The 16,737-nt window shown below is 49.6% G+C and overlaps 1 protein-coding gene across 2 annotated transcripts in view; it reads right to left on the reverse strand.

Annotated features, from left to right (window-relative positions):
* Positions 1–1,617: 1,617 nt before the first annotated feature.
* DAP (death associated protein) overlaps positions 1,618–16,737 on the reverse strand; it is a 64,487-nt gene continuing 49,367 nt past the window's right edge. Inside the window, exons 3-5 of one of the 2 annotated variants that reach the window (XR_013827651.1) lie at positions 7,551–7,593; positions 5,943–6,107; positions 1,618–1,696 (exon numbers count right to left, since the gene is read on the reverse strand). Coding sequence is in view for 1 of the 2 variants with exons in the window: in XM_079917301.1 (XP_079773427.1) it covers positions 5,994–6,107; positions 7,551–7,593 (157 nt within the window). In the remaining variant the exon portion in view is untranslated. Of the gene's footprint in view, positions 1,697–4,224; positions 6,108–7,550; positions 7,594–16,737 lie in introns of those variants that run through there. The other variant, XM_079917301.1, reaches the window with a different exon arrangement.

Genomic DNA, 16,737 nt, shown 5'->3' on the forward strand with positions numbered 1-16,737 from the left:
TCTGGGTCTGGCAGTATCTCCCGCCCCCCAGGCCCTCCCCGCTGCCCTTTCTCGGGGTGCCCGAGCCCGCTGCCCATAGGGGTCGGGCAGTCCCTTCACGTCATGTGGGCCTGTCACACCTGCAGTCTTTCTCCTGAGCACACACGGGCTCACTGCATCCACACCTGGCTTGTGGAAGAGCCATGACCAGGTCCGGGAGCAGGCTTGTTTCAGGCTGGCGCGCGCTGGTGCACGCTTGAGTCAGCGTAACCTATTAGTGTGTGCAAAACGCTCATCTCAGGGCCGGGATTCCTTTGCACCTGCCCCTCAGACTCCAGGCATGTGCTTTAATCGGGTGGAGTCTCATGGCGTCTCTGGTCCTACATCATAAACGAACAACAACCACAATAATGATGGTAAGTTAACATCAACTGAATGCTCGTGCAGCCCCATCAGGGAGGTTCTGGAGGGTTCCTCTTGCTGGTGATGAAGCTGGGCGCCGAGAAGAAAACCCAGCTGCCCAGGTCCTGCAGGTACCGAGTGGGGACGTGGGCATGGACTCTGAGGGCGCATGCTTGCTCCCAGGCTGTGCCGCCGGCTCGCACAGCTCCATCAGGGGCTAACTCTGGTTTGAGGGTGCAGCTGAGGCGTCCGCTGAAGCTGGCAGGCATCGATGCCGCAGGTGTGGACCTGAGGACCAGCACAGTTCTTTCTCTCTGGACCCAGGGAGGAAATGTTCCACGGCTTCTCAGCCCCCCAGGAGGGCACATGCCAAGAAGGGAGCTGGTCTCCCCAGGTCTGGCCAGGGCAGCAGTGGGCCTCACACATGGCCCACCGGGGGCTTGGCAAGGGGGTGTCTGCTTCCCGGGTGACCCTGGGTGGGCACGGGGCTCTGGGTCCCAGGGGCGGCAGCCAGGTGAGGCGGTGGCATGGGAAGATCACATGGCCGCCGCCATGGGAAGACGATGTGCTCCGCTCAATAACCTCTCAAGGCTGGACTTGAACTGGTAACTCTTGTAAGCTGTGAGGGGACTTCTTGCCGAAACCATTCAAGGACTGTTTGTACCGGGGTGACATGAGCCCAGAGACGGGGGCACAGCGTGCAGGAGCCGGGGCAAAAGCCAGCCTTGTCGACCTCTGGGTCACACGGGGTCCGCAGAGGGTCCTTTGGTCCTCAGGATGCCCGTCCCCGCTCCACTGACCACTAACTGGGCCTCTGGCCTCCTCTGTGCTTCCTTGCTGCTGTTCCGGCACACAGTCTAGACTGGCACTGATCCAACCATCCCCTTCTGGAATCTTCTCTCCCTGCTAACCCACAGTCTCTGCACCATCCCAGCATGTTGTCCGTGTTGGAAGCCCTATTCTACTGATACTGGTTTCCATGTTAACCAGGAGGTTAGTATCCACAATTTTCTTTTCATGTTTACAAGACACTGCATACAAAATGGCCCATTTAGACAGGCGGAAAACTGAGGTCCAGAGATGCTAGTTAAGGAACTTCTCGCTCCAGCAGGGGCCAGGTGTGAACCAGGCAGGTGTGAGGCTGCCGCAGTGCAAAGCCCACCACCCCACACCCTTCCTCAAGCCCCCACCCCATCACTTTACAGTTACCGGTGACTTCCTTACGGCTCCCATAAGGTGTACGATTCCATGGGTCTAGCATATTCACAGACATGTGCGAGCATCCTCTCAGTTGATTTTAGAACATTTCCATCACCTGAAAAAGAAACCGTTTCCTTTAGCTCTCACCCCCTGTATCCTCCCTGCCCGCTCACCAGCTCTGAGCAGCTGCTGTCTCTAGATATTTCCCTATTCTGGACATTTCACGTAAATGGAATCGTATAATACGTGGTCTTCTGTGGCTGGCTTCTTTCACCGAGCATAATGTTTTCAAGGTCCACTCGTATTGCGCCGTATATCAGTACTGCATTCCTTTGTATGGCCAAATAATGGAATAATATTTTACAGTGGAATAATATTCCATTTGCGTGTGTGTGTGTGTGTGTGTGTGTGTGTGTGTGTGTGTATGTATATAACATTTTGTTTATTCATTCCTCAGTTGATGGACCTATTTGGGTTGTTTCTACCTTTTGGCTGTTATATGTAGTGCTGTCCTAAACATCTGTGTACAAGTTTTTGCATAGACACTTGTTTTCATTTCTTTCAGGTATATACCTAGGAATAGATATTCTGGGTCACATGGTAACTCTATGTTTGATCGTTTGAAGAACTGCCAGGCTGTTTTCCCAAGGGCTGCGCCATTTTACATTCTCTGTATGAGGCACGGTATGAGGGTTCTGATTTCTCCACATCTTCATCGACACTTGTTATTATTTGGATTTTTGATCCTAGCCATCTTCGTGGGTGTGAAGTGGTATCTCACTGTGATTTCGATTTGCATCTCTCTGGTGACTCATGATATCGAGCATCTTTCAGGTACTTATTGGCCATTTGTGTATCTTCCCTGGACAAGTGTTGGCTAACAATGACTCTGGACCCTGGGCACCGAGCTTCAGTCTTCCCATCTGTAATATGGGACGACCACTGCCCATGCAGCACTCTTACAAAAGACAAGATGTAGGCTGTAGAAACACGGTGACTCTGATCTGAGGACACGTGCAGTTGAGAGCTGCAGTCTCAGGAGCTACTGAAACCGGGGGTAGACAGCCCCCTGTAGCCTGGGGGCACCATTCCCTTGGCACCTCTGCCCTGCTCTCCTCCCCTTACCCCTGCACACAGGTTTTGACTGCTCCGTGGCCAGCAACACTGTAACAAAACCTGTGGCGGGTGAAGCCTTCTCATAGTAAAGCTCATTCAGGAAAGCAATTTACCAAATGAACAGCTGTTCAAATGGTGTGAGCTGGGAGCTAGGTTTCTGGCGTTTCAGCATATGGTTGATGTCCTGAGTTGAATAGTGTCTCTCCCAGAAGACACTATTTCGGGTCCTAACCCCCAGTGTCTGTGAATACGACCTTATTTGGAAACAGGGTCCTTGCAGATCTAATTTGTTGAGATGAGGTCACACTGGATCAGGGTGGGCACTGGTCCAGCGACCGTTGTCCTTAGAAGAGGAAGGAAATTTGGACACAGATACACAAGAAGACATCCATGTGACAACAGAAGCAGAGACTGGATTTATGCTGCGACAAGTCGATGATCGCCAAGCATTGCCAGCAGCTGCCACAAGCGGAAGGGGCCGAGAATGACCCTCGCCTGGAGCCTTCTGGGGGAATATGGCCCTGCCCACACCTTGACTGCAAACTTCTAGCATCCAGAGCTGTGAGGTAACACATTTCCATGGTTTTAAGCCACCCAGTGTGTGGTACTTTGTTATGGCGGCAATGGGGAACTAACATTGACGTGACATTGGGTGACAATGACGTCAGTAACAATGTGCAAACTCTGGGGTGGAGGGGGGATTCTGCTCCACGGTGAGTGTGTGTTTGGCATTTCTATTCATATTTATGTACCGAGAACGACTCTCTACCCAGTGACACTGAATGCATAAGACCCTCATTCCATCCTCAAGTTATTGGGTTGGCCAAAACGTTCATTCGGGTTCTCCTGTAAGATGTTACAGAAAAAAACCTGAACGAATTTCTTGGCCAACCCAACAGTAAGGGAGTTGGACGCGTGAATACAAACTGCAGGGCCCAGAGGTGACCCTAAGGGCTAAGGAGAGGTGAGGCTCGTTGGGAGATGCAGACTCTGGCCATACCTGCATCCCCAGGCTCAGGGTTGCCAGGCTGCCCCCCGAGGTCCTCATCAGGTGAAAACACCTCAGAGTCTCTCCCAACTCAAATCTGTACTCTGATTCTGGATCTTGAGGTTTCGTGATTGTGATTATTTTCTCATCCTGATCATAAAGCTTCCAGAAGACCTTTGGATAAATTAGCTTATTTATCAAAAGCTGCATACAGCCATCCCCGGGCTTACTACTAATCATTCCTTCTAAGTCTGTTCCCAAAGGGCCTTCCCAGCACGGGGCCAGCTGCTGAACCCAAGGAATGCGTTTTAATCCACTGCATGAAGCTTTTCCATTTTATGACATTTTAAAGTAGACGATTAGACTCAAGGTGCCTGCTGTCCAATAGGTTGGCTTTGTGTCTGGGAAACAGTTTGTGAAAACACCCCTCGTTTTTGCACGTTCGTATTTCTATTGAAACCATCTGGCAACCCCAGTAAAATGAGAAGGAAAAGTCTCTGAGATGTAAGAGAAAACAAACCATGAGAAGAAATGCAGGCGCTTTATTATAATCGTTATTCTTCTTGAGGTTAACCATTGATAAACTCATTCAGAAGAACATTTTGCTTTCAGTGATCTACAGATACATGCCAGATGTAGCTAAAAGGACAAGAAGAATGCACCTTGGGAAACAGCATGGCAGTCCTGGCTGCCACACTAAAAAGTATCAGGGGTGCGTCTTCATTTCTGCAGCAGGGGGTGCAGTGGTCCACAGACTGACCTAGTGCTGCCTGCTCTCAGCATCCTTCTGAGATGCCGGCTCCAGGAGACGGCTGGGAGGAGGCTGCCCGCCCTGTCTGCATCTCTAAAAGCCAGCCTCAGTTTTTAGCAACATCTCAGCGATTAAGAAGTACGAGAGGTGACTACACGGTGCCTTGAGGGTGAGACCCCGGCTGCCGCAGGTCAGTGAGATGGGAAACCAAATGTTGCGGGCCAGCTTTTTCCTTAGGGACAGGTGAGAGCTGGGTCTGCTAGGTCTGTGTCACCTTTCCCAGTCACGGATGTGGAGCTGGAAAGGGCATCAGAAAGGCTGTGGTGTGCCCACTGCTGACCCCGCGGCAAACACCACGCTGGCAAGCGCGCCAGCTGGGCTGCACCCTCTCCCAAAGCATCTGCTCCGGGAGATTTGAACATCTGAGTAAACGAGCCCATTGGCTTTTCAGAAAAGCAGAGCACCCAATAGCCATCAGCCAGCGAGCAGTCTAAGGCAGCTCTGGGTAGGAAACCCGGGCAGAAAGCGTAGGATAACTTGAGAGGCCCAAGTGAACACGGGCCCAGGTACCTGTGCCCTTGGGCAGAGGGAGTTCCTGATACTTCGACTGATGGACAAACAGGCTTTTCTAGCTCAAATGGCACGTGGTAGTTCTACTCTGCCCTAGGGAGACAAAGGGCAGGTTCTCGTCTCGTCTTCCCACGTGGTCAAGGCTTTTGCTCTAGTGTTCCAGAATTAGCTAGGCATCTGCTCCTCCACCTGGTCAGTGATCACTCCCAGAGCTCAAGAGCAGCTCGAGAGGTGATCACTGAAAAAATGAAGGTTTGCCTTGATTTCGCGGCAAGCCTGTCTGGATGGTGGGGCAATGCAGGACTTGGGACCCACACTGAGAGACCTCATTCTGGAAGTATTCCCTCTGGGCAAATTTTTCAGCAAGATGACCCCTGGAATGAAAGAGCCCTTTCAAAGCTGTAAGCTTTTCCCTGGTTTCCCTGGGAGTGCTTGGTGACGCCCTGTGCTGGGATCCCTCGTCACACAAAGGAGAGAAATGCAGTGAGGCTGTTGCCTGTTGCAAAAGTCTCCCCTGCTCAGTTTTTCTGTAATTAACGCGCTCATCTCTTTCTCTCCCCACTAGGCATTAAGACTTTATTGTCCTCTTACCGAAAAGCATGAAATGACTGAGTTTTCCCCTGACCCGATCTAACCCTCCCAAATTTGTGCCCACTTGTTTTTAAGTCCAGGGCAATTGATAAACCGGAACTGAAGCTAAACTCTGAACGATTCCATTTCACTCAAGTCTTAGCAAGTTCTGCTAATGGCACTTGCAGCGCCACGGTGATTCGCAGACAACACCTGCCAGGACTCCCTGGAAACAAGCCTTGGGGTCTGATTCTAGCTTTAGATATGGAAATTCAAGGCAAAGGAAGGGGCGCTTGGCTCTGTCTTAAATTTCCCAATGGAGCAGTGTCTTGAAGAAAATACCAGTTCTCTTTGCTGGGGAAATACCAAGTGTCGGGGAACTGAGGCCCGGCTGCTGAGGGCGCTGGGTCCTCGCCATCACTTGCGAGGCTGCTGGATGTGCTGTGTCCTCGGGGAAGAGTGCTTGTCCATGGAGGCGTGGGGCTTCTGGTGGGCCACCTGGGCTGCCGCCGGGGGGAAGTCCTTGTCGCCCTGGCGGGAGACACAGAAAGCACTGGCTCATCAACCGTGAACAGCTGAGCGAGTACGTGAAGCGAGACGCAAAGCCAGCATCTCCTGGCTTCCCTCTGGGGACGGGGCGGGTGGGTGATGGAGTGGGGAACCTGCCGGCAGGTAGCAGCCTGTCTCCTGGGACTGCTGGGGCTCCTGAAGCTCTCTGGAGAGCCCAAGCAGGCACCCAGGCCCGTGTCCCTTCCAGAAGGTGAGAAAGCTCGCTGTCTCTGCCGCCACGCCATGGAATCAGGTACCGTATGTGTGACTCACTCAGAACTAAGCTGGGCGTTGGATGGCTTTCTTCTGCTAGAACAGTTCTTGTGATTTTTTTTGAATTGAGGGGCAAGACAGAACCAAATCCGGGGTCTTAAATTCAGATTTGCTGCCACAGCTGCGAGCTGGGCCTGGAGTGCTCGTTGGGAAGGAAACACACAGGGCAGGGCTGGAAGCTGTGAGATAAGCCAGGTTCAACCAGCCGAGTCTCAGAGAAGGTACACGGCTGTTTTTCAGGCAGGAATTGCCTTCATGTGCGTTTGTGACAGGGGCTGGGGTCCAGCCCACCCCGGGCAGGACAGAGCCATGGTGGCTGAGCTGTGGGGTGACCTCAGATTTGTGCGGGCATTTAATTTCCTCGCATGTAGTAGATGTGCCCTCCGTCTGTCCCAGGTCCCTGGATGGCTGTGCTGAGCCGTCCCCAACAGTGGCATTTTCTTTACACATCATATGCTAAGGGCTCGAATGGGCTGTGAGCCGCAGATCAATGGATGGAATTAGTGCACCGTCCCCCAAATGGGGGCTTGCTGGGGGGAGGTCTGCGGTTACAAAACCGTTAGGTCTCACAAGAAGAGGGGGCTCTTGAAAGGCAAAGAGAGTGACCCAAACCCATCAGTTTGGTTCAGAGGGCAGCAACTATCTTCTGTAACGGGCCAAATAGTAAATACCTTAGGCTTTTCAGGTCATACTCTCTGCACTCTGCCAGTGCAGCACGAGAGGACCATAGATGATACACATCCATGAACAGCAAGGCTGTGCGCCACTAAAACTTTAACCATGGACACAGGAATTTAAAGTCCGTGTACCTTTCACGTCACGCCATACAGTTCTTATTTCAAATTTTCAACCATTTAAAAGTAAAAACAGTCTCAGTTCACAGATCACCCTGAAACCCTTTGCCGACCCTGGTTGAGCCTAAAGAGAACGGAGACGGGCGAGGACAGAGGGGAGGCAGCTGCACCAGCTCAGGCTCCGCGTCACCACCGTCCCATCTGCCCCTGACGGGCGCATGCGCAGAAGCACGCTCTATGGACAGGGGGCGATTGATTAAGTGACCTCCGGACCTGGGTGGACAAGTGGGGTTGAATAAGGACAGGAGGAATCAGGACATCGCGGGCCGAGGCCCCGATGGGATGAAAGGGCTCTTACCCGGGCGATGACACCGGAGATGAACACGGTCGGTCTGGGTGGACTGGAAGACAAGAAGGAAAACACATTGACCATCACGACTCGCAACAGAGGCACACGCAGGTGACGCGAATGTGGAGACTGGTTTCAGGGCCGTGTGACAAACAAGGACCCTCGGGAGGGCGCGGGAAGCGGGAGGCACACCTCTTCCCGTTATTTCATCACATGGACCCGCTGGCTGCTGCACTTGGGACACTTGCGGGTCCTCCTCCTGCGGAGGCTGAGCTCAGGCAGAGCGGAGAACGATCATAGCAGACAGTGGGCGCGTCACCAAAGAGCCCTCTTTCGGTTTTTGGTTAATCCTTAAACTGTAACTGTGGGCAAGCGCAGTAGTTTTGGTCTCAAGAGATATGGACCTGGGCACTCCCCGGAGCAGGGCAGGAGCAGGGTCATGCTGGATAAATGGGAGACTCCAACCAGGGAGCTTCCTGTCCTATGGACTGAGGGGCTACCCTTTCAGAGTCCTCACAGAGTCCACGGCTTCCGGAAGCTTCTAACGGGTGAGATCCCAGAGCCGATGCAAAGCTCCTGGCCCCTACAGGACCCCAAGTATTAAAAACATTTGGTCCTTTGTATATATGTACCACATCTTCTTTATCCAATCCTCCACTGATGGACATTTAGGTTGCCTCTACATCCTGGCTATTGTAAATAGTACTGCAGTGAACATTGGGGTGCATGTGTCTTTTTGAATTATGGTTTTCTCCATATATATATATATATATATATATATATATATATACACACACACACAATGGAATATTACTCAGCCATAAAAAAGAATGAAATAATGCCGTTTGCAGCAGCATGGAGGGACTTGGAGATTGACATACTGAGTGAAGTCAGAGAAAGACAAATATCACATGATTTCACTTATATGTGGAATCTAAAAAAAGGGTACAAATGAACTTATCTACAAAATAGAAATAGAGTCACAGATGTAGAAAATAAACTTATGGTTAGAAGCAGGTAAGGGGAGCTAGGGATAAATTGGGAGATTGGGATTGACATATACACACTACTATATATAAAATAGATAACTAATAAGGACCTACTATATAGCACAGGGAACTCTACTCAATACTCTGTAATGACCTACATGGGAAAAGAATCTAAAAAAGAGCGGGTATATGTATATGTAAAATTGATTCACTTTGCTGTACACCTGAAACAAACACAACATTGTAAATCAACTATAATCCAATATAAATTTTTTAAAAAAGTAAGGTCCTTGTGAAGCTCTTGCCATTTCTTAACCTCTTTCATGGTACTAAGCTGGCCCACCCTGTCACCAATACCGAGGGGACGGAATATAGGACCAAAGCAATACATGTTCATCGTTGAAAAGCAACAAGCCAAGCACGTTAAAACCACTTGTAGTTCTACCACCTGGAGATAGCCACTGTTAACACGTGGGATGTGCTTCCAGCCTTTCTTTCTATGGATAGACAGATGCACTTGTTTTCTTCTTAAATTTCCATTTTTCTTACCAAAAGAATCACCTTGTTCTGTAGTCTGCTTTCTGCACTTAGTATCTGCCGAGCTTACTTCTATGGTATTATAGACTCTTCTATGCCTTTAAAAAAATAACTGCATGTGTCGTAGCTTAAAAGCATCAGAACACAGTTCCAGGTAGTACATAGGTGTGCACACCTCTGAAATGCCTCAGTCAGAGGTAGGGGGACGCGGGAGCTGTAGATGAATGCAAGGCCGGCCAGTGGGGAAAGTGAGATGCTCCCAGAAGTGGCCAGTTTTGCTTAAGGCTGGTCTTGTGGGCAGGCAGAGCGGAATCCATCCCTGATTTGCCCAGCCCGCCTTCCACCAGCTCTGCTGTTCCACCCTGCCGCAGGGGTCCTTGTTTTAGCTTTCTTTTGCTGCAGGCAAAAGTCTCAGGATTCAGAAAGTTCACTGTTTACATCCCAAAGAGTTTAACAAAAACACCCCAAATTCCCCCAAGTAATTTCTGTTACTCCATGAGACTAAGAAACTTCAAGTCTTACTAAGCAGCACAGAAATGTTCCCTATATGACGCTGGTTTTGTTTTATTTAGCTTTTGTGGTGTGGTGAACTGGGTTGGGTTTTTTTTTTTTCCTTTTATTACAGATATGATTTGGCTGTGGAATCAATAGTCAGCCAGGGATGAACAAGTTTGGCTCAAGTGTTAAGTCCCTGATGTAGTACGTTTGGATTTGTTTGGAATCCAAGGAATCTTGCTTTGACTGGTCCAAATCACCCACAGGCTGTCTCCAGGGATTTCACGGCCAAGGGTTTCGCATCTGAAGCTTGAGAACCATGCTCTAGATTCTAATATTGTAAAGGAACCAAGAAACGGCATTCCACAGCATTTCCACCCATTTAGATTCCCGCCAGCAATGCACAGGGTTCAGTTTCTCCACACGCTCACAGCTTATTATTTTCTGGGGTTTTTTTGGGTAGTAGCCATTCTAATGGGTGTGAAGTGGTATCTCACTGGGATTAAATTTAGCAACTAATTTTAAGAGTAAGCTTTTTGCAGCAAGGAATAATAAATATCAATCTGTATTGATCCTTCAAGGTCTTTAGGACATAATCCCCCCTGCCCCCCCGCCCCCCCCCCCCCGCCCCCCGCCCCGCGGCAACAAAGTTCTCTCTCCTCTAAAAAACTGAAAAGGCCATAATTGACCATAAGGACATATGGCAGCTGCCTGTGAAAAGATGACAGAAGCCTGGCCTCTCGTGCCATACTTACGCGCGGTATCTGTTTTCACACAGCTCTTTGTCAGAGTGTGCGATGCTGGCTTTCATCAGGCTTGGCCAAAGAGCCCCAGGCTCAATGCCTTTTCCATCTACAATTAATAGCATCTCAAATTGGTAAACGATTGTCCATTACATTTATGTAGTAAAAACACTTTCTAAACTCTTTGAGACATGGTAGCTTAAATTCACAAACCCCAGTAAAGAGTCTGCTCTCGAAGCTGTGTTTGCAAAAACACACACATTTTAAATTCCATTAGGGTTCCACGCGAAGCATATCCTACGTTTCCAAGATTCTATAAACTGTGATAGCGGCTTTGAGGATTTATTTAATCTGATGAAAATCATTCTGACAGATGTTGTTTTGAAGAAGCAACAGTACTTTCTCGCAGGAAACAGAGACAGAGAAAAATATCATTCCTGTCCTCCCCACATCCTCAGGCCTTTCCAGTTTTTGAAAACCATATTTATTTAAATTTAAAGAAACTGAGAACCTGATGCAATTAGTGGGGATTAGAGCTCCGGGAACCCTCCTACACAGCAACAGAAACTGCAACTTCACCACACCTGGCCTGCGCACACGCCAAATGTTGGATGCACGTAGGTTTCCGGTATTCACCTGTCAAGGACCACATCAAATTCTTAACGGGGTCGTTTGTCCTTAACAAAAGTTTCCTATTCTTTATTTTATAAATTTCCTTGATGAATAAGGTTTATGCCTTATTGACATTCTCAGAAAAGGCAGAAGGCAGGACAAAATGCCAGAAATGCTTAGTGAATGCATGACCCTGTGGAAAGCAGACGCCTTTAGGACTGAGTTTTCACGGTCTCATCTTTAAATGAAAGTCCCCAGGGCTAAGAAAACTGAGTTCATATCTTAAAAACTCTGCTGAACTCTAAAACAGTGAATACGGAAATAAATTTCAATATATTTTATTTCACTCATATCCAAAACACCACGTAGAAAAATAATTGAGATCACATTCTTTTTTCTGTCCTAAGGCTTCACAACCTGGCTGTCAGCGCAGGCCCCGGGCGATGCGGACGTTTTCTGTCCAGCCCTGAGAGGTGTGAATCCACTGGCTGGTGAGTTGGGGCTGGAAGGGACCTAGTGGTGACCTCGTCCAGCTTCCCGCCCATGTGGAGCGCGGCCACAGCCTTTGTGCCTTTGTGCCTCTGCAGACGAGGAGCTCGTGGCCCTCTGGGTGTCCTCATGGTGACACGGTCTCTGGCTCCCTGCCCTTCGCCCAGTGGCCCCAACCCAAGTCCACGACCTCCTCCGTGGGACAGGCCCCGCATGTTTGAGGAAGGTTAGCAGGGCTCTTTCCCAGACTCACGGGCTTGACTGCAAATTCCTTCACGACCTCAGGCCCCTCCCCGCCTCCATTCTGCTGAGGCTTCTAGGGTTTTGCCCGAGACTGCAGTGGACACACTGAAGATAAGCTCCTCTGGCAGCCCAGCCTTCTGCAGGACACCCCTGTGCCTGGCCCAGGCACATAGAGGCTACACTTCTCGGGGACTACAGAGAGAAGTTCAGCCTGGGGAAGCGATTCTGGGCGCCCTGAAGAGAATCAAAATGCTGACCGTCTTCCCTGGGTTGCTGTTGATAAGCAACGTGGTCAGAGTGACTAGTGCCCGCTCCCTACGCTGGCCCACTTTCCCAGCTAGTGATATGGAGTCATTTCCCTTCTTTCCTGGAACTCCAGGGCGTTAAGCCCTTAGAAATCCTTTTTAAGGGGGGATTCCACCCTCAGAAAAGTGCAGGGCTCCTTCTTCATCTAAGAACAGGCTTCCATGAAGTGGGACGGTCGGGTGTGGGTAGGATTTCTGCTTGGCTGGTCAGCCTATGCCTTCCCAAGCATCCTGACAAGGACTGGGGTCGCTGAGTTGCCATGCAGGAGTGTTTTGGGATCGGGGCGTGCACACACACACACACACACACACAGAGTAATCAGTAAGACCGAGAAACCAGGCAAGTCACTAATCCCATTGCAAGTAGTCAAAAGGGCAGCAAAGGCATTGCCAAGAGTTCTATTTCACAGAATCCTTTTCACGTTAGCAGTTTTGATCTAGGTTCAAGGCAGTCCACCAAGTCATCCTCTGCAAATGCTTTCTCCTCTTCATGTAAATACGCTCTGAAAGAATCATAGCTTTTAATGAGTTGTTTGTTCTCTATTTTCTCTACAGGATGGGAATGATCTTAGACGGTAACAGCTACTACTTATTGATTACTTATCGTGGGCCAGGCACTGAGTTAAGGGCTTTACACAGAATTGTGATATCTAACCTTTCAACCCTACAAAGTAGAAACTGTTATCTGCATTTTACAGATGAGGGAACAGTAAATCAGAGAGATTCAGTAACTCGCCGGACAGTTGCACAGTAGAGAAGTGCTCCAAGCCAGACTTGGAACGAGGGCAGCCCAGGGCATTAGCCTGATGCCCTCATTTTAGGGCTGAGAAGTGGGTCACGGAGCAGCCTCTATTTTCAGGTTCTGCCTTCTATACACGATTTAGAGATGCAGATTTTTACAGTAAGTAATCTAAATGCAATCAGAGGATCCCTTACTCAAGCAGGCAGTACAAGGTATTCAAATCTGCCTAAGCATTTACTTTCTGACTTGATAATGGATTTTTTTTCCTTGAAAACTATCATTTATGTCTGTAGCACTCAACTAGGGTACAGAGTGCTTCCACATAAATTATTAATGCAACTGGTTCTCTTCAGCAGGTGTTATCCCAATTTTATGGGTGGCTGGAGGAGGCTGAACCTTGTTCGTGGTCCCAGAGGCAGAGCCTGGAGGATGCGGGTCTGGAGCTCTCAGCTTCGTGTTCTTTGTTGGGTCACGGGTCCCACCATCACCCACATCTCAGCTCGCGAGCTTCAGGAACAAAGCCCAGTGAAGGTTTCAAACTATCCGTCAAGTCAAGATGCAGTCGACACAGTCTAAGAAGGAGGCCCAGAGGAAAGGTGGCAGGTGGACGCCAGCTGAGTGTGGGTTCTGATGTCAGACCATCCTGGCTCTGCCAGTGACTGGCTGGTAGGCTGGCATTTGACCTTCTGAGGCTCAGTTTCTTCATCTGTAAAACGGGAGGCAGTGGACCCTCCCTCGCCAGGTGACTCTACGTACACGTGCTCCCAGGCACATCGCAAGCACTCAGCAAATGGTAGGTGTCGGGATGAGGATGACACATCTCTAGCCCCTCCTTATGTCTCCACTGCTAATTCACAACTGGATCAGTTCTGCCTCACCTTCAGATCCCCTAGCCGTGCAGAATAGCCCTGCTTATCTGGGACAGAAAAGCTCCCAAGGAAGCAAAAGGAGGGTCTGGGATACACAAAACAGATGTCACCAAACTATGGACTTGAAGAAAAACTCTCCGGGCTCTCGATCTATTTGAGTCCTATTTTGACCTGATGGGAATGGCCTGGGCTTGGTGGTTAGTTTCCCAGCCCACTGAAGACAGGCAGAAAGCCTGAAAGTGATGCGGCCACTCGAGCTCACAGCGAGGCTGCTGCCCTGCGGTGAGAGGCTCCGTCCAGACCACTAGTCCTCCCCCACCCACAGCTCCCGGTCTCAGCACAGGAAGCAAGCACGGAAGGAAGCTGGTGGGGACACTGGCAGTGGTGGTGGGAGCACGGCGCCATCCAGGCTACATCAGGACCTGGGAGCGGTCATCACGTGACGCTCCCTCCCTTCCCGGTGAGAAAGCACACGAGCGCTCAGAAAGGGATTTTCCCCCGAGAATCTCCCTAGAAGTCAAAGCCACCTGGTGAGTCAGGGAGCACACTGTTCTCATGAACACTCAAGCCCAGAAAGCTGCGTCAGGATTTCAATTTCATTTTCTGACAAGCAGCTAACACACTGGGGGCGGGGCGGGGGAGGTACTTCGTAGAGGGGAGTCTGGGCGGAGCCTGAGAAGGCGGAGATCCGTGTGTGTGAGTGTGCACACGCATGTGTAATGGGAAGGACATGATGCCACAGCACAGTGAGCTGAAGGAAGGGGCACAGTTTAATCTGCTGCTGTCAGCAGAGCGAATGGGGTCTAAGGCCCCTCTTCTCTTAGTGATGGAGGTGGGCTGGTCTGGGTCCTGCTCCCATGACAGATTCCTGGGAAAAGGCACCTCTTTGGTGACCCTCCTCATGAAAGGACAGAGCCTCGAGGTGATCTAGAAGCAGATTCCGCGGCTATATTTGGACTTTAATACCTATGGCTTTGTGTTTTCATAGAGTTTACGGAAAAATATATTCCCACCAGGGGTGATTTTAAATACATTTCCTAGTAAATAGAAGGAAAACGAAATCCTTCCTAGCCACTGTAGTTCTTGAAATATCTTTCTGCCTTGGTGTTCATTTATCTGGGTTATTAATTTTCTGGACACCAAAATAATAATTAGCATGGCTGGTGACCAGAGGGGACCCTCTCACTTGACTGCATCCATACATTTCTTCGTGTGTCGTTCTTCAAAGCGTGACAGTCAAGGTTGTCTCCCGCCTTCCGCCTGATTTTAGGAGCTTCGAGAACTCCCACAAGATGGCACTGCCGGTCCTCTTAGCTGGTGGCTCTTGGGCCAGCAGGGCCTTGGCTGGCTCAGCCAGGACCAGGGTAACAGGGAGCTGGGGGTCCGCGGTGGGCAGGGGCTACTGGCACCCTAGGACAAGTGTGTTCCCTTCTCCCTAAGGGTTAGGTCATTGTGCAGGGAGCCTCACTAAAGGGAAATGAAACACGACTCAAGGGCTTTAGGCGAAATGCTAAATCTAGAGAAAATAATCAGGGACCCAATTCCTTGTAGGATTGGGCATGCGGAGTTTGTAATATCTTTTTAAAGGGCACGAGCAAAGGTGCTCTTCTGGGGGACAATGTCTGAGCTCGTGTTTCCATCTTTGTTTCAACGAGAAGGCCAAGGTTCGGCATCGGCTGTGGTGCCTCTAGTTCCCTGACTCAGGCCTGCTGATCCCAGGATGCCATGACTCTGGGACAAAGCCCAAACCCAGCCTGTGCCTCTGAGTCTGTCCTAGAGATGTGTACGGTCCAGTCTCCAGGTGGGAGGATGCTCTTCTTTGGGATTCTAAAAAGCCTGCTCTCCAGATGACACTCCACCCACAGATGCTTGGCTGACTGTCGATCCAGATGCCAACACTTCACCACCTGCTTGTTTCGAGAAGGCGGCCACCCCAAGTACTGAGTGTGTAGGGCGAGGATGGCCTATGTGTAAACGACGTGTCCCACAGACACACAAGGTACAGTGACAGCTACCTTACCAGGGCCCGGGAAGCCCCATCTTCCCTCTAGACACGTATTTCCAGAAAGGCACTCTAAGTTTCATACCAATGCCCTTTACACACAAGACCGTCTCATCGTGTGACCTATGGCTTTCCCTCCTCTGTCTTCCCTCTGCTCTTACCTTATTCTCTCTCCTGTGCTGGATGCAAAGAAGATAAGATAAATACAGTCATGATTCTAATCGTTAGCTTGCATCTTATGGATTTCGTACAGGGGGGCCTTTCTGGACCAGTATGTGTGTCTGCCTTCATCACAGTACAGAGTGGTCACCGTATCTGATGAGAGAAACCCGGCCAGGCCTCCCGACAGTGCGGGGGTGAGCTGAGCATCTGTTTGGAAATTCACCGCATTCTGCCCCTGTCTCTACAGAGCTCAGGGGGGACTCAGCACCACAGAGGAAAGCTGTGAAATGCAGCGTTTGAGGACTGGGCTTTGGAGACAGATGGCTCCCGGTTCAAATCTTACTTCAGATGAGTAGGCTCCTTGGGCCTCAATGTCCATCTGTGAAATGGGAACAATCCCTATTTTATGGAACAGTTGTGAGTTCAAATGAAATAATGTATATAAACTGTGCTTAGAACAGCATACTGCCTCCACTGGCAAAATCAGCTCCTTACAACAGGGACATGCTCTGGGCATAACCGGAGAATACTTTGTGTAACTATCAGATAATCTGGGTAACTATCACACATATGTATTAAACGTTCTAATGCTATGTCATTTCAGTAAGTAGCACTTACACTTTAAACCATCCCATCTTTGATTCTGAATACATCTGTTTCAGTGTCATTCTTCTGAATTCCAATATAGGGAAGTACCAGTGAATAGTTAATGCTGACTAGACAGGTGCTAAAAACCAGGGTATTTATTGTCTATAGCTTAAAATCAGATCTTGTCGGCTGTCTTCAGGGTCAAGGTCATGTTTTATAATGGTACGATTTGGGGGAGGACAGTATCCATGGTTCACAGTACAAAGTATGTACTTTCTAGAGGACAGCTATTATGGCTTTAACAAAAGGGAAATGATCGTGTAAGCAAGATGTGTAAAAGTAAAACGACTGTTAATAGAATTCCTGTTAGAAAGAAGTACATGCTGATATTAAATAAAATACAGACACCAAAACACTCGT

The sequence above is a fragment of the Stenella coeruleoalba genome, assembly GCF_951394435.1.
Source record: "Stenella coeruleoalba genome assembly, chromosome: 3".
Classification (NCBI taxonomy): Eukaryota; Metazoa; Chordata; class Mammalia; order Artiodactyla; family Delphinidae; genus Stenella; species Stenella coeruleoalba.